At 45.9% G+C, this 23,265-nt stretch overlaps 1 protein-coding gene and 1 long non-coding RNA gene across 2 annotated transcripts in view; both read right to left on the bottom strand.

The window, feature by feature from the left end:
* Nucleotides 1-23,265, bottom strand: part of LOC147666535 (lysosome-associated membrane glycoprotein 1-like) — a 113,954-nt gene that overhangs the window by 79,742 nt on the left and 10,947 nt on the right. The window contains exon 3 of the mRNA XM_086949005.1: nucleotides 19,816-19,885. Coding sequence (XP_086805131.1) covers nucleotides 19,816-19,885 — 70 coding nt within the window. The remainder of the gene's footprint in view (nucleotides 1-19,815; nucleotides 19,886-23,265) is intronic.
* LOC147666536 (uncharacterized) lies at nucleotides 1,618-6,663 on the bottom strand. Its single transcript, XR_015304755.1, has 3 exons — nucleotides 5,816-6,663; nucleotides 2,399-3,513; nucleotides 1,618-2,051 (listed from the first exon to the last, which is right to left on the bottom strand). It is a non-coding gene; the product is annotated as an uncharacterized LOC147666536 (long non-coding RNA).

Here is a 23,265-nt window from a genome sequence, read left to right as displayed (position 1 = left end):
CGCATACTGTGCATGTAGTTCAGGTTGTGGGAATGATGCTAACCTGTAACTGCCTTTGTAAACTAAAACCAAGAAAACCATACGTACCGACCCATTCCCCCCTCCCCGCCTCATAACTGCCAGCCTCCTCAACTTAGCAGAGTGCTCGATCCCAACCCCAAAAAAGTACTTGCGTGAAGGGGGGTAAAAAGTCCAAGGACGGGCGTAGTCCTTCCCTTTCCCCCAAAAGACTGCCAGTGCCTTTGTGGCCCCTCGCCACCTCAGCTCGGTGTCCTCGGTATATCACTGATTCTTACTGCAGGCCAATATGGCGGCGCCAGTGCACAGCAACTGGGCGCGTAGAGCTAGGTGTCACCGCATCTTTCTTCCAGCTAAGATCCTAGTCAGCTATGGGGGGGGGGGGGGGGGGGGGTGTCCGTACTGGGCCCTTCAACTGCAGTAGCCACTTCTCTGTGCTCTCTCCACTGGTTGGCGATTTTCTAATGGTGAGGGCCCTCCTTTAGGTCTGTCCGGTGATCAGGCCTTCAGTACGATTAAGGACCCGGCTGTGCCCCTGTGGATAGGCATCACCTTGTGTGCGTTCTTCGTGGGGCGCAAAACCTGTGCGCCGACTCCCGACTATGCTGCCTTTCCTTGCAGGTCGTCTGTTCCACTACTCATCCCAGTCCCGTCACCCGCAGAGGAACCTCCTATATCGGGCCCTCTTGGCATCGTACAAATCCACAGCACCCGGAGGCGTCGGTGCTTAACCTCCAGGGGGAGGGGGGGGGGGGGGGGGGGGGGTCGACCAGGGGGGAGCGGAGGTATTACCCAGTATCACTACCAGCGCTTTGGTCTGGGGAGCTTCTCCGGCATCTTCGCTCTCAGGGCCGTTCACCGCCAGCCCTCGCACCCCTGTCGCCTCTGCTTCCTCCAGTTGGCGTTTCTGCAAATTGACTCCCCGGCTTCAGAGAGGTCCATATGCCTCCATAGTCCGAACTTTGTTGACACGTGTTTCCAGCTGCAGACTCGGGTCGGAGTTGTTCCTGTAGACGCTGCTTGCTCCCAGGCACCAGCGAGAGTCCTTGGGGCATAATTTTGCGACAGATAATGTAGCGGATTGTCACGGAAGGCTACTGCTTCTCCGGAGCTTTTCTAAGCAGCAGCCATTTTGCTCTGCGCTAGCCACGCCCCTTGAACTCTCCCACTTTAATTCAATTTTGCACACTACTTCTCGTTTGATTTCTGGCACTAGAAAACGTGATCACTATCCCTGGTATTTTCAGTCTATTGTAAAGTGAAAAGGTAACCAGTGCGATTTCACACTTTGCTTTACAGTATTAAAAAGCCTTAGTGTGGGTTGGCATCTCTAAATTGCTGACAGGTTGAACTCTCAGGGGCCTCTCATTAGAAAATGAGCAAAGTGGCATCAATCGCCGTTCCTAGGTTTTGTGGTACAGTTTACTTAAAACTATCATCCATTTGAGCGGTCACAATTGGCGTTCTCGTGCACTAAATATTAGCCTCACCCTGAATCTTGTGGCCATTTGGTGGGATTTCAAGACTGGCTCTCTTAAACGGTCTGCCGATTAATCTGCCAACTGATTGTTGCAATTTGTTTCCTTTATATTTCTCTTTGATATTTATATACTCATACCCGTTACTCTTTTTGTACAGTGCCCAGCTGTACTAAAGGTGGGATGCATTTAATAAGGGTCAACAATCTAAATCTCTCAGATGGCGAGATTTTGAGTGAATGACATTTTTTAGACAATCGGTAACGCACCCAAATAGCTGAATACCATGAACACACAGTAAAAGGTTTTCTCCATTATCACAGGTTAGATTTTTTCCTTAAGTGTGGTAACAACGTTCATTTTTAATGCAATAATGTGCAGTCCTGCATCACTTTCTGGCAGAAAACGCTGGTTGTATGAACTAAGCTTCTGTTCATAACATGTAGTGGTGTAGAATCAGATGATTTGCATACTCCTGCCCTTTAGTATGGGGCTCTGTGACATTAGAAATTTTTTATTTTTTGAAGGCGATTAAAATTATCGGAGGTGATGTGGCTGGTTAGAGGCGGCAGACCCGAGAGCAGAGGACGGCCCGGGACCAGGGTTCGATTCCCGGCGCGGCAGGTTTCTGGACCAGGGTCAGCGGACTCGATAATTCTCTCGCCTCGGTGCCCACTCTGATCAGCGATCACACTCGGCAACTCTGGGCATTAGCTTGCCTCATCTTCACTAACGGCCCCACCAGACCGCCGGGGATGCCTGGTCTCACCCTGGAGATACCCATTAAGGGACCATCTCTCAGGGAAGCCAGGAAGGGTTTCGCAGCGGTCGAAGCGCCTTGGGACCCTCCGGGTAAGTAGTGCGCTATATAAATGCCTATACATTACATTACATTACATTACATTCCACCCTTATTCCAGAATGTGCATGTGTACCAACTACACCGTGGACTGTTTTCCATTCAGCGGGTGAGGGGTGAAAACTGAATGCAGAATAATACTTCTCTGAAGTGGCATGCACACTGTAAATTAGTAGAAAAGTAAAGTATGAGAAAAGTATGTCATCCTTGTGCGCTTCTTGGGAATGAAGTGAATCTACAGAGTTACACTTAATGAAAAGATGTTTACAGAGTAACACTTTTCAGAGCATGTGTGGCTGTAGATACACATGTTCTGCCACAGACTGTACGGCACTTTATTTAACAGTTGGTAGTGGGTAGAAGATGCAGATGTTTGGATGATGTTCGGTCAATACAGAACGTGAGCACCCACTTGACTTTTAATGTGTTCAACAGCCTTTTTACTACAGAATCTGGTTGTAGAATAATCTCCATATCTGCAGCCCAATAGTCCGGTTGACGTGGAAAGCGGATACAATGCTCCTACCCAAGGTAGTATTTCCAAGGATCATCCTTTTCTTGTGCGCTTGAATTAATGGTTCTCAAATGGTGAGTGCGTGTAACTCGCTGATGTGTCTGAGCGATGTTACGGCTACTGGAAAAGTCACTTTCTAGGATAGAAACTTTAGGCTGCAAGAGTGGATGGGTTGAAAAGATTGACCTATAAGCCTTGTGAGAACTATGTGAAGGTTCGACACAGGGGCAAAAAGGTATTCTTGTGGGTATTACCATTTTAAGTCCCTCCATGAACAGCTTAACCACAGGTATTTTGAAGCAGAATTAGTATTTCCGGTTTTGCATGTATGCCGCAAGAGCGTCTAGATGAAGATTTATTGTGGCATAAGCAAGACCTGCCTTCTGAAGGCATAAAAAGTAGCAGATAAAGTCTTAGACCTTGGCTTTGATGGGGTCTAGTTGCTTCAAGATGCAGCAGTTAACTAATCTCGTAGTAAGTAACCAAGTCTTAGCCTCTAAGATTACGAACATGGACACTCGCCTAATCTTTCTCACCACATACGAATGAGTGGGAGAGCAGGCACAGTGTAGGCAAACATCTCTGACCACTTCACCCATACTGCATTACCCATGGGCTGTGGATGTGGGTACTTTGAGACAAAGCTGTGGTATCTTGGTAATCTATATGCTATCCTTCCCTACCTCTATTGGAATGTTCATGTGATGCATCTATCAGAATGTTGGTGATCTGCCTGACAGGTTACAGTTGGCTGGGCTGAGCACCATGCTGGATGCTCCTGGTGGGGTCTCTATACATCTTGGAATAAAGCATCTCTAAACTACATCTCTCGTGGACATTTCATCATTACATATTGGCGACGATCTTAAGGAAGAACCTACATCTGTCAAGTCTAGAAGTACTTCAAACTACAAGATATTAAGAAAGAAGACTACAAATTATGAAAGGACCTCCTGCAACAAGAAAAGCTACCCCGACTGCCAGCATGACCCCACCAGTGACCTATAATTGGTCGCCCACAGCAGTCTGGCAGTTGTCCTGTCTACCAGTGAGTCTACAAATTTTAAGTTGGAGCTGTGCCCCGACGCTGGGTAAGCCTGTCTGTTTTGACTTTGGGACTCACGCTGTATCCTCACATGAGGGTAAGCATTTTATTGGGCAACTTTGCATTTTGTCTTATTTACAAGGAGAGTCTAGTTTATGCTGTGTTGGAGCTGTGCCCTCTATTGAAGCTGTGCCCCTTAATGGGTTAAACCAGAATCTGTTCTGCTCCTTGCTCATCCTGTGCTATGCCATCACATGATTTTCATCTCGCTGTTTGGGGAAGAAATATCACTTAAGACATGTATCTTTTCTTTAAAATGGAGCACCTTATGAGGAGCCTACTACAAGTACATTTGTTTTGTTTTCTTGTGTGTCACGTTATGCTGAGGCGAGGAGCCAACAATGCCCGCTCTGTTCAAGTTTTTGTCGAGTTCTTTGACTTTTACAAGAAACCTCAGCCTGCGGTATATCAATATCGCAGTTTTCTTTGTGTGACATTTCATTCATTTTCTGACAAAAACCATAGTCAGTTTAACGGCTACTTTGAGATTTAAAAATGCAGCGCGTGTGTGCACGCTCTCACCTGCTGTCTTCATCGGAGCTTCTCTGACGTGCAGTCATCTCTCCCAGATCTCCTGATGTATTTGTGTACAGTAGCGCTGTGAGCCACCCTGCTATGCGTCACTGTGCGTGCTGCCATGGTTGTTTTTGGAGCCTTTCCGGGCGCTGTGTACTCAACGTTATTTACGATTCATCAGTCAGCGAGACAAGTGCCATTTAGAGTTTCCCTTTCACTCGTTTAGTCTTTGTAATGCAGCAGACTGAACGCAGTGTTAAATCGAAGGTACTGTTTATGTTAATGCTGGAAAATCGGAAGCGAAATCGCACTCCGTTTTTCATTACAATATGGATATTTTTTTTCTCAGGGGCAAGGATCGAGCTCCGGTGTTCCCTCCACGTTGCCTCCACTTTTACACGGTGACCGGCACACCAGTGACATTAAAAATATAGTCTTTTGTGGTAAATAAATCTTGCTTGTCTACCTCATTCCGGTGACAGGCACACCACTGTCATTCTGTTTTTACAAATTTTTACAAAGAAATGGGGGTTAAGAGATTGTTTTTCCTTCACGGTCATATGTAATTTTTCATAGTATTAGGTTTTATTTAACTGGTTTATGAGTAGATGCTTTTTGTGTATTTTTACAGTATGCTAAATTTCCATTATATCTTTTTAGCTGTGGTTAGCATAGGGGTGGGTCTAAAGTCCCATTTTCTTTAGAAACAGGTTTTTGTGGGGGTTTGGTTTTATATCCCATCACCCCAGTATGCCAGTTGGCATAATGTGATCCTCTGGGTTTTAAGTCCCATTGTCACTTTTTCACGTGCTACATTTGCTGTGGGTTTCAGTCCTACCTTTTTAATTTGTAATGGGTCAGTCCCATTTGCTTACAGTGGGTTTGAGTCCCACCTGTGTCATTAGAATGTTCTTTGCGATGGGTCATAGTCCCATTTGCTTGCAGTGGGTTTTAGTCCTACTTGCCAAATTCCTATGTATTTGCGATGGGTTGTAGTCCCATTTGTTTGTTTGTAGTTCCTTTTTCCGCTGTTGCTCAATTTACTTGCTTTCATTTCCTCCTGTTCTCCGTTGCTGTTTTTAGCTTTTTATTTTCTGTTTAAGAAGAGAGGATAATGTGGTATCTTGGTATTCTTTATGCTATCCTTCTCTACCTCTATTGGAATGTTCATGTGATGCATCTATCAGAATATTGGTGATATGCCTGACAGGTTACAGTTGGCTGGGCTGAGCACCATGCTGGATGCTCCTGGTGCGGTCTCTCTATACATCTTGGAATAAAGCAGCTCTAAACTACATAATCTCTTGTGGACATTTAATCATTACAAAAGCTTAGACTGTTTTCTCCATTTAAAATTCATGTGTAGGACTGCGGGCGGAGTGCTCACCATTGGACTTGTTAGTGAGTTTTTTTTAAGTGGTAGGTGCTCTGCTAACAAGTGAATTATGTTGCAGACTGCCAAGTGCCCTACCTCCTCTGCTAATGCAGACAGATGCAAGTAAGTACTTCCCGATACTTTATCCAATACAAAGCGGTCATGCTGTCCATTTTTATGAGGACCACTTTGCCCTGGACAAGCATGAAAACTGCTTTGGGGGATAGGCGGATGGCCAGCTGTACTAGGTGGCCGATTGGTTTACCTTCCTGCTGAGGGTACCAAGTACCTTGCACAGTCATGTTGCAAAGACATGCTCCACAATCAGTGAGTAATGAGTCAGTGGTGATGGCCATCTGTGGAAGTGGGTCTTGAAAACACCTACCAAGCAACAGATTGTTGCCATTTCAACACTGAAGAAAGTATGGAGTTCTGGCCATTATCAACACTAGATCTTCCCAAAGACACTCCGCCTGTGGCCACTGCCTCATGACACTTTTGCAGCAGGTGCATCTGTAATCTGGTGTGGCACAAAAGCTATGCAAAAATCCACCAGAGCCAGGAGCTTCCTTACAGTACAGGGATGAAAAGACTGAAAAAGAGGCAGATAGCAAAATGCTATGACTCTCCGCTGGTTGGGATATGCTTTACCTGCGCCAGTGTAAAACACTGAGCTCAAGTTTATAGTGAACCCTAGGCAGTGAAGTAGAGTCACAGCTGTTTGAAAGCATGAAAAGCATTGCTGACTGGTGCTGCTCTTTATCAGTCCATTGTCAAGGTATGGGAAGACATGAACCCAACTTTGTACAGATGTGCAACCACCACGGTCCAGCATTTCTTGAACACTGAGGGCCATAGGGATTCTGCCAAGTAAAACTTAGAATTGGGAGTGTTGTTTACTTACCACTGACCGAAGGTACTGGTGAAGGGGAGGGTGGATGGGAATATGGAAGTAGATTTACTTTAAGTACAGCACTGTCATCAAGACCCCTTGGCTCAGCAGCACGAACACTCCTGCAAGGTGTTCGCATTAAAGTGCTCCGACAAGATGTACTGGTTTAGTGGCCTTAGGTCTAGGATGGGCTGGAGGGAACTGTAGTTCTTTGGGATGAGTAAGTAAAAAGAGTAGACTTTTGGTGCGTCATTGGTGTGGAGGAGTGGAAAGTGTGAGGGGGAGGGGGGGGGGGGGGGGGGGGGGCGGGGGTGAAGGGAATTCGAAGGAATTGCCCCGATTAACTACAGCTAAAACCCATTCGTCTAAGATTATTTCGTCCCAGCAGGGGTAGAAATCTTACTTCCTCAGTTGTCCAACTCCCCCACCCCCCACCTCATGAAAGGCCTGCAAGCAGAGGTGGCCTGGGCAGGGGAGGGGGTGGTGATCTTTCTCCTGCCCCGGCCTAGACGCTTGCAATAGGTTTCCCTTGTTGTGGCAGATTGCTGGGCGCACCAGTAGAAATTTGCTATCGCTGTGCCCTCCTTTAGCTTTTCCACCAGGTTAGCCACCTAGGGACAGAATAAATGTTCCTCTTTGGAAGATGTTGGAGGTACTGTTGTACTTCTAGCTTGAGCAGCAACATGTACAACCAAGCATGCAGACACAGCAAGATGCTGGTGTTAGCACTACAACTGAAGGGCTCACACTTCAGTGTCCTTTTTCATTTTCTCTAGTGACAAATCAACCAATGGGCCAAATCGATGCTCTTGATCAAAGGGAGTGTTTAAAATGGAGGTTTTCACCTCTGGTTTAAAGCCAGATATGCGAAGCCAAGCGGGTCTTCTCAAAAGGACACTAGTGTTTATTGCTCTAGCAGCAGTGTCTGAAGCACCCACTGAACATCTTATAGCAATATTGGAAATAAGTTGCCCTTCACACACCAGGTCTTGTGTCTTAGATCTATTTTCCTGGGGATAAAATTGTATTAATTGCTCCATCTCGTCCCAGTGGGCACAGTCATATTGTGCTAGCAATGCTTGGGTGTTGGACATGCCAGAAATTGGCCGCCTGAGGTTACACTTTTCCTGGAAGCATCAGTAAGTTTGGATTCCTTATCTGGGGTGGAGCATCTCCTGCTGTCTGGGAGTTGGTCTTTTTCTTTGCATTGGACACAACCAGGGAGTCTAGTTGGCACCTGACCTTTAAAATGTACTGGATCCGATAGTGCTGGCTTGTATTTTTGGCCTACCCTGGGGGTAAAAATACAAGCTCTTACCGGGTCGTTAAAAATGTCATCTACATGCCTGATCATCCCTTTAAGCACAGGTAGTGTATGTGATGACCTATGTGTGGTACTGAGGGTTTCAAAGAGGAAATCCTCTTCTAGGGATTCCTTATGTAGCTGCACTCCATGGTAGTTGGCAGCTCTACCCAGTAACTCATTCTAGCCTACACTAAACAGGATCATTGCCCGTGAGAGAATTGGTATTGTAATCAACCCAGGGGTCTTGCATTGGATGATCATCATCCCCATGATCATCCCTGGTTTTCAGATGTATGCGGAGGTGAATGTTCAGGTGAAGTAGGCTGAAACGGAGGTGAAGGAGGCGAAGAAAGTGGATGAGGAGGGAAAGGGTTAGTTCCAACCATTCTCTTTTAAGGAATGTAGTATTTTTGCTCTGGATCAGTCCTTTTTAAAGTCACTTTAGTGACGATATGTCCAGTTTGAGGATGAATATACAGTGTTTTTTGTTTCGGATCTGCTTTGTCGATTGGTGCGTCAAAACAGTCTTTTTGGGTGATTTGGGTAGATCTGACTGTTACGGCGCAGAAGGTTTTGCTGCTGAACGGGTGGGGTTGGCGCTGAACTTGTTTCGACCCTGAAGTTTTCGGCTCCGAACTTGATTTGGAGGGAGTCTTGGCGGAACCGGAAGGCTTTTTGGTAAGCTTTGGTGCTGAGCCCGAAGGCGGGGTGTCGGAAGCATGATCTCCGTGCCGACCGGAACCAGAGGGCATGGGTTAGACCGGAGCCTTCTTTTGTGAAGTTGAGTTTTTGAACGAGGGGGGAGCTGTACTCCTAGTAAGTTGTCCATGTGGGATGTCGTCCTCTTGGTCGGAGTGGAGCTCTGGGATGGCGATCCACTCCTGTTCCTCCATTCCCATGGCCTTTCCGTCCGATTGTTGTCCAAAGATGTCCGGAATGGAGCTGGTGTGCTGGCTCTGCATGTCGGGACATCGAGCCAAACGGTCACGAAGTGTTTATTAAGAGCAGAAAGCCTGGCACACGTTTATTTTGCGTGACAGAGGGCAACATTTAAAGGGAGTTTGTTCAATTGACTGCAGTTCGGCCCGACACTGGTAGGCCTGACGGCCTTCCACAAGCTTTCTGATTGAAAGATTAGATTTAGTAAGGAAAAAGGGAAACCCGATTGAAAACAATACTGTTGAGTGTGAGTATCTTGTGCACTGAGGGAAACCGAAGGAACGGTGTCGAACCGGTGTGCAGCGATAGACATTCGAAACAGATGGCGGAAAAAAACTAACCATGAAGTCAATGCCCATGCGCATCATCATCGAACGGCATAGTCACCTACCTCGTGACTGGAAAGACTTCTTGGTAGAAAAACCAGTGCAAACATCCGAACCCAACACTAGATGGCGAGCTATGCACAGCATGTGATCTACAGCTCACATGCCTCGAACAATTCTATTAATCTTCCTACAGGGATGTCAGCTGCAAATAGGCCATAAGACACTGCATTCAGATATGTTACTATAAGGAAGACCTATCCATGACCTGCACTGAGGCATTTTAGACAGCATTTCCAGCACACACCTTTCCAAAATGTGTTGAAGCCTTAATGCGATATAAAATCACAAAAAATACTCCAATTGACCACGTGGTGGTCAGAGGTGCTAGTGAACTATCTGTGCCCGAGGTGGGGGCGATAAGGAAAGGTGGGGAAAAAAGCTCTCTAGTGAAAGGTTATACCCAACTCAACCATGAATGTAGGGAAATAATTTGTTTTAATTACCCTCACACACCCTAGTGGTTTCCTGCTTCATCATCGGGTCACCCAGACCCCTAAAAGTCGGGGTGGGCTCACCCACAGTGTTGGGAGTTCTTTGAGTAATGAAAGACAACGGGGTTTAAAGATAAAATACCTCCGGCAGATTGTACGGGATCGGGCCAAATGGGCCTGGCCATGGGTACATTTGTGGCTGTCCATATCTCTGGTTAAAGCCACCACGTCGTGGTCTTCTTGGTTTGTTATGCCAACTTCTGTAAGAACCATCTCTGGATCAGGAGTCTTTCTCCGAGTCTGATGATCCGGACTGGCAACTTCGCAGGGATCCTGTATCAGAGTTCTCTTGCCCTTTGTAGTCGTCCTTTATATAGGGATATATTTTCTCATGGCTGAATTTGAGGTATTTTTGTAGTTTGGAGATTTTGTTTTGCATAAGGTAGTCTATGTTCTGTGGCCTCCTTGTTTACATCTTTAAGTTTTTTTTATTGAGTGTCAGCTTGATTTCTGTGAGTAGATGGTCTTCGCTGGTTTTAATTTTTATTAGTATTGCATCAGAAAGGCGCTTGGCCGTATTGATTATGAGGATTAGCCAATCCCTTGAACAGTGCCATGCAATCAATGACCATTCCTTTTTAAATTGGGGGTCATCCAGGAATATCCTGGGAGCATTTGTGACCAACAAGCCTGTTGGTGCTGCATCCCCCCCGGAGATATTCTGTCATGATGGCTCCATGTAGAAGGATTCTACAGATGATATACACAAACTTTTAACATACCACAAGGAGCAGCTACTCTGCCCTCACCTTACTGATAGGATAGGGGCTCCCCATCCTTTCAGTTCCCTCACATAGGAGGTCAACCTTGCCCTGAATAAAGTCCAGGACCTTCATGGCCGCTTCGGACTGAAACATGTCGGTACTAGGGTCTTAGGACCATAATATTCCAATAAAAGACCCATTTTTATTTTTTTTTTTTTAAATTACCCAGACAGACCCAAGAAAAAAGGGAAATCTGGGATCTGCCTGAGCTATTTTATCTTTAAACCCCCTTGTATTTCATTACTCAAAGAACTCCCAACACTGGTTGAGCCCACCCCGACTTTTAGGGATCAGGGTGACCCGATGATGAAGCATGACACCACTAGGGTGTGTGAGGGTAATTAAAACAAAAATAGTTTTTTCCACAAAATTCATGGTTAGGTACAACCGTATACTAGAGAGCTTCCCCCCCCCCCTTCCTTATCCCCCCACCTCAGGCACAGCTAGTTCACTAGCACCTCTGACCACCACGTGGTCAATTGGAGTATTTTTCAAACCCTCTAGGTATTGGTATCTCTAAAGAGCCTGGTGTGTTTACGCCTTAATGGGATAGGCACCCCTCTTACTTCCCCTAAATCCTCTGCCTTACACAGTGATGTGAGGCTATAGGGGAATGCAGGAATTTGGGTCTGGGGGCAGGAAAGGACTCTTCAGGAATGGTTTCAATTTGGAGCAAAGGTGCAAAACAGTTTCAATTGCTTCAGCAAATGTGAACTTTTATTTTGTTCCTGACCCTTCTTTACAGGAGAAGAATAGCCTGTGCTGAATAGATTTACTACAATGTGATCAGCATTAGGTTAGATATGAACAACTGGCCTATGTGGAAAAGTGTGTGACTTGTCGAGTTCACATACGCGGTTCCACTCCTAGGCCTGTATTTTCCTATGGTTTTCAAGGTACAACCCTGTGGTGCCGAGAAGTCCTGATTACACGAATGGAAGAATTCCTATTTGTACAGCATGAATAGTTGCTTCAAGGGGAGCTTATCAGCACTATCAGCATGTGAAATCACAGCAACCAAACTAGACCGTCTGCTATAATCCCTAAAAATAAAGGTTTTAAGTCTTTCCTGAAAAGAGTATCAGAGCTGGAGTTTTAGGCTGGCTGGCAGAGCATTCCCCATTTTTTCTGCCTGATAAGTAAAGGAGCAACCTCCCCTCCTGGCTTTTCTTATTCTGGGGATTTTTAACCAGCCCTGATTTTATGAACAAAGTGTTCTAGCAAGAGACAGTCTCTAAATCTATCAGAGTAAGGCAGGACATTTTTGTTTACGGTTCTGAAGGTAGTCATTGGTGCTTTGTGGTGAATTCTTTTTTGCACAGGCAACCAGTGTAGAGATTTTGGATTCTGGCTGAAAAGTGTCTTTTGGGTAGGTTTGCAGTCAACCTAGTAGCCGCTTTCTTTGCTTTCCGAAGCCAACAAATGAGGCCAGCCCAGGTTTCCAGTTAAAGGGAGTTTGCATAGTCTAATCTGAAGGTTACCAGGGCATGTACAATTGTCGTCCAAGTGTGGACTGCAAATTATTTTGTTCAGACTTTTAGTACTCTCCTAAGTCGAAAGCTGGTATCCGAGACAGCTTAATTTTGAATCATGAAACATAGCTCTTCATCCAGTTTCAAGGTCAGATTTCTATCCGGGAAGGTAGGAATCATGGTTTACCTAATTCTGTATTTCCAGTGGAGTGGAATTCACAAAGAACAGAATCTCAGTTTTGAGCTTCAAGCAGATGTTCTGCATCTACTTAGTAACCATGCTCAAACAAAACTAGAATCTATCTGTGATGGTTTGGTGTACTTATTGAATGCTAGCAGCCGTTAAGTGTCATCTGAGTGACACCGTTGAATCCTAAAGGTTCTACCACTTATGTCAGCGCGAAGAAAACAAGTTACTTACCTGTATCTTTGGTTCCCCAGTATTGGTAACTTTCATAGATTCCCATGCTTTTGTATCATTCCCAGTCGTCGGAATGGGAGTCTCGGTAACAAAAATATCTTAGCAGTAGGTACAAGAGAGAAAGAAAAAGGCCTAGGCCTCATTCCCTTTTGTAGCATATCACCCTCTTTTTGTAAAAGAGACCAAACTCTAGGCCTCAGCCAATCAGACGTGCCTCACCCCTTAGAACCCTCCAAAAGGAACCTCAGAGCCTCAGATTTTCGTAGCCGTTGTATATCCGACACCATATCTGCTAAAGGCTGAGCTTTCCTTGGGGAGGTGGGTGGGCGTATGGGACTCTATGAAAGTTACCAATACTGGGGAACCAAAGTTACAGGTAAGTAACTTGTTTTCTTGCCCCAGTATTGGAACTTTCATAGATTCCCATGCTTTTGTATCGGAATAGCAAGCAGTTAGTACCCAGAAATACATTTTGTATAATACACTGCAACAGTCAATACGACATAAGAAATACAACTGTGCAATCAACGGAAGGTGGGATAGAAGGAAAAGCTCACCCATCACTGGAAGAGGTTCCTTAGGACAGCCTGGCCCACAGCCGCATCGTCTTGTTGCAAAGACTACAAGCAGTAATGCTTAGTAAAGGTGTGCACGCTGCTCCAGGTAGCAGCCCTGCAAAGAGGACCATTGAAGATGCCACTGTTCTTGTTGAATGAGCACGAATCCTGCCAGCCAGAGGTTTCCCTGCTGCAGTGTGGCAATGAAGAATGGCACTTGTGATCCATCTTGCGATCCCCCGTTTAGACAGTGGAAGACCCTTGCCTGGACCACCAAAGGCAACCAACAACTGAAGACCTCCTAAATCCCTTAGTGCGATCCAAGTAGAATTTTGAGCACCGTTGCACATCGAGTGTGAAGTGTTTTCTCCGCCGGAGTAACTGGGTTAGGAAAAAACGTTTTCAGAATCACCGGCTCGTTTAAGTGAAAGTCCGATGGTACTTTGGGAATGAATTTCGGGTTCATTCTAAAGATTTCAGTATTTTTCTTGAATTGTAGGAACGGCTCCTGGGTGGTGAGGGCCTGTAACTCTCCAACTCTCCTAGCTGATGTGAGGGCCAAGAGGCGAGCCAACTTCCAAGATAGATATTTCAAGTCAGAACGATGAATCGGCTCAAATGGAGCTTTCATGAGCTGAGACAGGACTAAATTTAAATGCCAAGTCGGTGGAGGAGGCCTCACTGGTGGGTAGATTCTGAACAAGCATTTAAGAAATTGCTTGATTATCCTGGACAACCATAATGAAGGTCCAGATCCAGACCTCCTGTACCTCGAAATGGCCGCTAAATGAACTTTAATTGATGAATGGGCCAGATTTGATTTAGCCAGTGACAACAGATAAGGCAGAACTTGATGAGGCTTTGAAGTAAAAGGGTCTATCTTTTCCTTCCTACACCAAACACAAAACCTTTTCCATTTCTATCTGTAAGTTTTGTTTGTCGAAGGGGCTCTTGCCTGGGAGAGAACATCTCTGATCTCACTGGAAAGAGGAAGATTCATGAACTCTTGCTGCTCAGGAGCCATGCTGTCAGGTGTAACGAGTGTGGATCTGGATGCCAAACCTGTCCTTCGGACATTGTGAGAAGATCCGGAATATCCTCCAGTGGCAACGGAGGAACTAGCGACATCAGATGGATTTCTGTTTACAAGAATTGTCTCGGCCAAGCCGGGGCTTCCAAGATCATTTTGCATGGCTCTATCTTCATTTTCCTGATGAAGCGCGGAATCAGGGGAATGGGAGGAAAAGCGTAAACAAATGTCCCTGACCAGGCTATCGAAAGGGCATTCCCTAACGACCCCTGGTGGTGACATCTGCTGGCGTAAGACCGGCATTTCTTGTTGGTCGGTGTGGCAAAGAGATCTACTTCCGGTTTGCCCCATTTGTTGAAGAGCTGTTCCAGAACCTGCTGGTTCAACTCCCACTCGTGGCTTACTGAAGATGACCTGCTCAGCTGGTCTACGTCTTCGTTCAGCACTCCTGGTAAGTGCTCTGCTTTCAATGAGATTGTGATGAATTGACCATTCCAAGACCTGCTGCGCTTCCTGCGATAACAGAAGAGATCTGGTTCCTCCTTCCTTGTTCACATAATGCATGGCCGTGGTGTTGTCCGTCCTGATCAGCACTTGTGAACCTTGAAGTCGCGGAAGGAAGGCTTGCAGAGCTAGCCTGATCGCTCTTCGCTCCAAAAGGTTGATATGGAACTTCTGCTCGCGCGGAGACCAATGGCCGCTGACATGCAGATCTTGCATCACTGCTCCCCAACCCTCCAATGATGCATCCGTCGTTACCATTTGAGGAGATGGAACGTTTGCGAAGGATAGATCTTGGGACAAGTTGTTTTGATGTGTCCACCATAATACTGCTTCTTCCATCCTTGGAGTGACTGTCACCTTGTCCTCGAAGGATCCGTGAACTTGCTTCCATTGGAGGTCTAGCTGTTCCTGCAGAGGACGCATCCGGAGCCTGCAGTGAGGAATCAGGGGAATACAAAATGACATTACCCCCAGCAGAGATTTGTAGTGGGGTACAGAAAGACACCTTTTTCCTTGAAAGTTCCGAGCTAGTCTTTCCAGTTTCTCCTTCCTTTCCCGGGTAGGAAAAGCTTTTGAGAACTTTGAATCCAAAACAGCCCCTAGGAACCGAGCCCTCCTGGAGGGAACCAGAGAGGACTTTTCTTTGTTCAGAGTGAGACCCAGATTCTGAAACAAATTGGTGCAAGCCCGAACAGCGTCCTGCGCTGTTCCTTTGGACGGGGCCTTCAGTAACCAGTCGTCCAGGTAGGGGAAAACTTGGTAATGGTTTCTTCGCAGAAATGCTGCCACCGGCGCCAGCACCTTTGTGAAAATTCTTGGCGCAGAGTGAAGACCGAAGGGTAGCACCCTGAATTGAAAGTGGCTCTTGGCTACTGTTTATCGCAGAAACCTTCTGTGCACTGGGTGGATCGGGACATGAAAGTACGCATCCTCCAGATCGAGCGTGGCCATAAAATCCCCCGGACTGATCATCCGTAATATGTCCTGAAGGGATACCATCCGGAAGGACAGGGAGATGAGATAGGAGTTTCGCTCCCTGAGATCTAAAATGGGGCGCCATGTTTCCAGCGTCTTCTTTACCAGGAAAAACCTGGAATAAAATCCTTGTCCCTTTTGATTGGCGGGGAACGGCTCTATTGCTCCCTTCCGTAGCATCTGTTGAGCCTCAGGAGACGCAGCTTTTTTGACGGAATGGCTGCCGGGGGCCTGGGTGGTGGGACTTCCGTAAACTCCAAAGTATGTCCTCGTTTTATGATGTTTATCACCCAACGGTCCGATGTAATTTTGGACCAATTTCGAAGGTATTTGGTTACCCTGCCTCCAACTGATGATTTCCTGGAGGAGGGAACAGTAGGCAGAGCCAGGAGGCCGCTATTGGCGTTTGGACGTATCCCGTCCTCGGCGAGCCTGCTTGCCCTTGTTGTAGGGTCTAGAATAATTTGAAGACTGGCCTTGTCTTTGTTGGTAAGACTGGCGGTTCTGCTGATAACCTGATCCATTAGAGGAATAGCGTTGTTGCTGGTAAGCTCCCCTGTAACTATTTCCTCTGCCTCTTGAACCCTTAAAGGGGAACTTGCGGTACTGGAGAGTGCCCAAGGACGTGGCGGTCTCAGTGTCCTTTTTAATCTCCTGGAGAGTGTCATCTATTAGTTTACCAAACAACGCCTCTCCATCGAAGGGAAGATCCAGGACCTTGTTCTGTATTTCTGGTCGAAACCAGGTAGCCTTCAACCACCCCTGGCGACGTAGGACTGCCGCTCCAGCCGAAGTACGAAAAGCCGTTGTCACGATGTCCATGGCGCAGTCTATTATTTCCATGGAAGTTGCCTCCCTTCCTGCAAGATTCTTTGCCTCCGCAGTGGATTCCGGAGGAAGCTGTTCCAGGAACGGGGCTACATCACAGCAGAGCTGGCGGTCGTATCTCCCTAATATTGCCAGAGCATTGGCAGCTCGCACCAAAAGGCTAGCCATTGACGAGAACCATTCGCCAGCGTTATCCAGTCTCCGTCAATCATTATCCAGAGGAGCCATCAATGGAGCAGAGGGAATTCGTGATTTCCTCTGTGCTGCCTGCGAAATGACAGAATCTGGTTTCGGGTGGCCCGTCAAGGCAGCTGGTCCGTCATCCGGTGCTTTGTACTTTTTATGCAGACGCGGTAGCACAGGGACCACCGTCGCTGGATTCTTCATAGTCTTAACGCCTTCATCCCATAAATGGTCAACAATTGGTATAGACCTTGTCGTTTTCCGGTGAGTTTCTTTAAAATCATAAAGGAAACACTCTGTTGTTTCCACAGGCATTGCCAACTTGAATCTTCCTGCTGCCCTCTCCATCAGCTGGTGAAAACCCCCTATGTCTGCAGGAGGGGAGTCCACCGGCCCCGCAACTGAAGATGCTGGGTCCGAAATGACGTAGTCATTATATTCATCAGTGTTATGGTCAGACTCTTGATCCTCATCCGAGGATTCCTCATCATCCTGGTTATTTGCCGGTCTTGAAAGAGCTTGTGAAACTGTAGGCTGCTGCTGTGGGGATGCTTGAACCGGTATTGCCGGAATAGCCGCAGAGGAAGGATCCGTAGGTGTCAATGGACGCTGAACTGGCTTAGCTGCCTTGGATTTGTAGTCCAGCAACATTTTATGGAGGTCCTGCAGGAATGAGGTTGGTACTGAAACCATCTCCTGCTCTGTAACCTTCTGTGAGTGGGACCCTTGATACTCTTCTTCGCCCTGGACATTTGCCCCCTCTGAATCTGTGTCCTGACACTTGACCAGAAGCTGGGATGGACTATTGGCATATCCAAAAAAGTCCTGTCCCTCTTCATCTGACTCCCCCTGTTCGAACAGTAAAGTTAAGGGTAAAGAAGTCACTCTCCCCGGAGATGTCATCTCTGGCGTTATCCTTGTAAGTGAGACTGTCACTCTTCTCTCCGTAGCAATCACAGTCGACGGCTCCTTCGACGCTGGTAATACTCTCGTCGACGAGATTGGTGTGGTTGATGTCGACAACGATGAAACAGTCGTCGAGCCTGCCGTCGTCGAAATAGTCGTCGTCACCATTGTCGATGGTGATGTCTTCCTCGTCGACGATGTTTATGTACCTGTCGACGAAGCCTTCGTCGACGATGTCGTCGGCATACCTCCCGTCGACGCTGAAGAGTGTTCCGTCAACGCTTTTTTCTTTGACGACATAGTCGACGGGACCAATTTCAATTCAGTTTTCATTTTCTTCGTCGACGGGACCCCCGTCGACGACGTCTTCGTCGTAGAGGATTTAGAACTCTTCTCTGAAGATTGTGAAGAGGGTTTTTTGAAGGCTGGGTCTGTCTTCTCACCCTTAAAAGCCGTAGTTAGTCCTGCCTTCTCCTGTACACCGAGGTGAGGAGTTTTTTCGGGACTTAGCTCTTAGACTCTATAGGGGTCTTTTTAGAAGCCTTAGAGGGGTGTTCCACAGAGTAAGATGGAGAACCTCTACCCCTTTTAACTGACCTTTTGGAGGAAACAGCTGATTAAGACTCCTCACTGTCACTGGAAACTCCATGCTTCCTTTCCTTTTGCCTCTGCAGCCAGATCAACCGCCTACCAGCACGATCCCGGAAGGTCTGAGTAGAAAACGTGCGGCAAATCTTGCAGTCTTCTGCCCTATGATCTGGGTATAAGCAGTAGATGCAGTCCTTGTGTTTGTCTTTAACAAACAACCTTTTCCTGCCACAGGTCGAACAGGGTTTGAAAAGGGGCTTCTTCTCCTTGTCAGCCATCCTGAAGTCAAATTTAACCTCTTCAATGCTAATGACAAGGTGAACTCGTCATGATGCACTGGCTGAGCTGTGCTGATGACAAGGTCAACTCGTCATGTATAATGGGATTCTCAATCAATCAGCACCGGACGGGAAAACCCCTTAGCATCCAAGGTATTAAGAGATCCTGAAGAAATTCTGAAGAGAAAAAACTGTAGAAATCCTTTTTAAAGAGTTGAATAGAGCAGAGCTCAATGGAGACTCCCTAGCACAACGTGCGGTAGAAAATCCTTCTGGAGGGTTCTAAGGGGTGAGGCACGTCTGATTGTATGAGGCCTAGAGTTTGGTCTCTTTTACAAAAAGAGGGTGATATGCTACAAAAGGGAATGAGGCCTAGGCATTTTTCTTTCTCTTTTGTACCTACTGCTATGATATTTTTGTTACCGAGACTCCCATTCCGACGACGGGGAATGATAAAAAAGCATGGGAATCTATGAAAGTTCCAATACTGGGGCAACAATTAGATATTGAATAGGGTCGGGCTCAAGGCAGAACTCTAAGGGACACTGTCAGCTCCCCATAGGAAGAGGAATAAGGAGGGAGGAAGAAAGTTCTTTGTCTGTCAAACAAAAGATTTCAGCAATTGTCTAGCTATAGCTCCCCCTTCATCCAGCTGTTTAATGAGGATGGAATGAGACACTGTCAAAACCACTGACTGGTCCAAAAGGTAACCTGTGTTTGAGATCAATCTTTTTAAGGTTGATCCTCATATGAAGCCTAAGCCTTTCCAATGTACTTGTGCAGAGCTCCAGCCTGTTTTAAAACCTAATTCTACTACAGAGTTAAAATTTCCTTTGGAAGCCGACCCACTTACTGAGATTGGTCCGCTTTCCAGAACTATTCTCTGGTTTACTTTCAAGAGTCTGTTTAGAGCTATGAGGCGCCAAAAGCAATATTTTCCGCATCTCCAGCATTCTTCAACACAGGTCCTTTTCAGCTACAACGTTTTTCCAATGGTGCACAGTTTCTTTTTTTAACACCTGTGAAAACCCCCAAACCAAGTAGTACAAAAAAAATGATCTCAGGAGAAGCATCTCGTCCTGTACATTGTGGATTTTGGGGAACATGGTCACGAGTCATCCAACCCACACCTGAAACCAAAATCAAACCGCTTTGAAAAGAAAATGAGCAATATTGTAAGGACAACATTAGATAGGAGAGTACCTAGCTTGTGCATTTGCAAAACACATTCTGCCAGCCTTTAAACGCTGCCAATCTGAACATTAGAAGCACAAGAAACAGGTTGAGAACTATAGATGCAGATTTAGACCTAGGGCATTTTCAGTTTAACAAAAATGGCTATAGCAGTATAAAAAGGTAAAAGGTAAAAATGTGCAATGATTTTTAAATCCTGGCTACAGTATCTACTTTCACAATGTGAAGTTTACCTTGTGCATCATCAGGTAAAGATGTGTTCACAGAAACAGACCCAAGGTAAAACACATTGGAAGACGAATTCTGGAAAGAGGAAAAAACAGTTACATATCAGTTTTTCTGAAAACAATTTAAAAAGCAAAGAGTGTGCAGCAAAAGGTCAGCTATTCAAGCCATTGTACGAATCAGAGTACCACCTAATTATGTAAATTTTATTGCAATGCTTTTCATCTCATACTCGCACTAAAATTGCATGTGAAACCTCACATATGCACAGTCTTGCAAAATAATCAACCACTGTCAATGTCCTGTGCCACAGAAGGTCGTGGCTGCCAAGTCATCCTGCCTCTACACGTTTTGAATATCAAAGGCTTTCTAAACTGGGAAATCACAGAAGACATGGAAAAGGATGCAAGTAATGTGTGTCAACCTCAATATACAGATTCTGTTGCTGGACAAATCTTAAAGTTCAGCGTGTGCTGAGGAGAAAGTCTTGCACTTTCAGTAAGGTTGCCTGTGACCTGCCCCATTTGCATTACATGGACATTGTGAATATGCTGCTGATCGGATTGCTGAGCTGCCAACCAGCCTCTTATTTCAATGAAAAGGTTGTGATAAAACTTCACAGTAGTGAGGGACATCAAAATGTCCGCATTCCAAAAGACAAAGTACCTCCAAGCCCTAGAACAACTGGCGACCACGATGACTAACATGGAGTCGACTGACGCCCCCTACCAACTCTGAGGTACTGCTAACAAAAAAATTCTCAAGATCCAGTCTGACGCCTGGGGGTAATTTAAAGGTAAGGAATCTATAACTTTCTCTTGCAGATACCTGCTTTCAGATATTTTATTCTGAAGCCGCCTGCGCCAATTCATTATCTTCGGGCACTGAATAAACTATCTTGTTCACCACCCCAAGTTTCCGTCATTTTCACCAACTATCTCCTTAATTCCCCCTTCCTAGGGCCTCTAAATGATAAATTAGCATGCAAATAGGGTATTCAGGTGAGGGGCCCGACCTATTATCACAAAGGTCCCCCCACTAGGATGTGCATTTCTCTATTTCATTTCACAACATATTACTCTTGCATGATGCACACTTTGTACTGAGTCGCCTCCAGGTGTTTATAACATGCTTTAGAGTGGAACTTTCTCAATGTGCTCGTCTGGGAGTCAAAAAGGTGTTCAGAATACAGGATTAGTCCATACATGGCCTCTCTGCAGAGCACACAGAGCAACGGTCCCGTATTCCGTTTCCAGTTGTGATTCTGCGCAAATGTGTGGGAAGAAGTTACTCACTGGTCAAAACAGTGACAAGGTGAATGTAAAATAATGTATTCTTGTTGCGCATTTATCTTAAATAGCTAACAGTTGACAAAACAAATACTCCTGGCTGATTGTAGGTGTGTAAGTTGTGTTATTTTTCTCGATTCAATCACTGAAAGCACAGAGATGAACCAAGTACCAGTCAGATGGAACTCTATGGGAATCACAGAAATTTAGAATGTGTGTTTAAGCTACGCCCTTAATTACATAGACCACACCTGTTTTAGAGATCCACCCATTTTTTTCAGCCCTCTTAAAGCCCTAGGTTGGTGGAAATTGTGAGGTGGAAATGGAGAAGTGGAAAAGATGTGATGGATGATATGAGCATAATCAATGCAAACAGGCTGTTAGAGAGCTGAGGAGATGAGGTAAAGGGCATTGCATGCAAAAGACAACAATGTAAGATGGGTAGAATCCACACAAAAAGGTAAGAGGCAGGGAGATTGGTGAACTTTAAAATGCACAGGTTGCCAATGAATCATACAAACATGTGTTGTGTGCCAGGCAAGCTTCACCCGTAGTAGTTTTGGGGTTTCACCTTCCCCAAGAATACATTGAAAAATGGCACAAGATAGTATTATTTGGCCCAGTTTCCATAAAATGTGGTCAAGAAGCCATATCTGTGATCCATTCTAACCAGCTTGCAACACTTTCCTGTACCTCATTCCCATTCAAGAACTGCAGTCCTGTCTTTCCCTTCTCCCTTTAGTAATCCCTACTGTACCCATGTGCACCATTTTACCCTTTCAAACATACTTTCCAGTGTGCAACATTCTCCCACAGTAATCTCCTCCCTTTTTGGAGGGGTGGGGCGGGGGGCAGGGTTAAACCTCTGCCAGAAACTATGTAGAACGTTTACCAGTTATTATTGCTTCCAAGCAGGGCTGGTGGTAGCACTGAAGACCGTGGGAATTACAATGATTCCCCAGTAGCACAAGTGGGCCCCATCAGTAATTAAAGTGGGCCATGGTCTCCTTAGAAAAGGGCAATTGCCCCTTTCAAAACAAAATTCAACACCAGGCCCAATAGTAAGGAATATGCTACTTACCAGTATGCATCTGTGCTTGGCATGTAGGGCTGCTGACATTCACATCTGTGCATAGATCACCGCCTAGTGTTGGGTCCGGATGATTGCACATTGTTGTCCTGGAAGAGTCTTCGAAGTATCACGAGATAGGTGGCTCCTCCCCTTGACTACAGTGCGCATGGGCATCCTCTCAATCCTCAGATTGTTTTTCGCCATTGTGGCAGAGATGGAGTATGATACAGTAAGTGATGTCCATGCTAGAAAGTAATAGTGAATACTACAGCTGCGACAGGCACCGGGGAGGAGGGTGGGCGATATGAATGTCAGCAGCCCTACATGCCAAGAACAGATGCATACTGGTAAGTAGCATATTCCGTTCGAGGCATGTGGGCTGCTGAATTCATATCTGTGCATAGAATGTATAGCAGTCTCTCCCCTAGCAGTGGTTGCCTGTGCCAGCTGCAGCAGTCTGAAAAAGAGTTTTGAGAACAGCCTGTCCTACAGCTGCTTGGAGTGTATATCTACACAGTAGTGTTTTGTAAATGTATGTATGGTAGACCATGTGGCTGCTCTACATATCTCCTCTAGGGGAATGTTTCCTAGGAAAGCCATGGATGTCCCCATTTTGCGTGTGGAATGCGCTCTTGGGGGAACTGTTTAAGTGCGTTTAGCTTTAATGTAACATTTGGATGCACTTAACTATCCATCTAGCTAACCATTTTTGGAAATGGGGTTGCCTTTGTGATGTGGTGAAAAGGCAACAAACAACTGTTTTGTCTTCCTGAAATCTTCTGTCCTGTCTATGTAATATAGGAGAGCCCTCTTAAAATCTAGTGTGTGTAGAGCTCTTTCAGGTACGGACTGTGGATTTGGGAAGAACACTGGCAGTTCTATTGTTTGATGTGGAAGTGGGATACCACTACCGGCATGAATTTAGGGTTTGTCCTAAGCACGACCCTATTTGCGTGAATTTGGATGAACGGTTCTTGAATAGTTAGGGCTTGCAGCTCGCTAACTCTTCTAAGAGAAGTAATCGCTACGAGAAAAGCAACCTTCCACGTTAAAAATTGTATTTCATCCCGGCCCCCGAAACCCCCCCCCTACCCTCC

This window comes from Lissotriton vulgaris, unplaced genomic scaffold (genome assembly GCF_964263255.1).
Source record: "Lissotriton vulgaris unplaced genomic scaffold, aLisVul1.2 SCAFFOLD_1028, whole genome shotgun sequence".
Classification (NCBI taxonomy): Eukaryota; Metazoa; Chordata; class Amphibia; order Caudata; family Salamandridae; genus Lissotriton; species Lissotriton vulgaris.
Note: the sequence above shows the minus strand (reverse complement) of the source record. Positions and strands in the feature narration are given on the sequence as shown.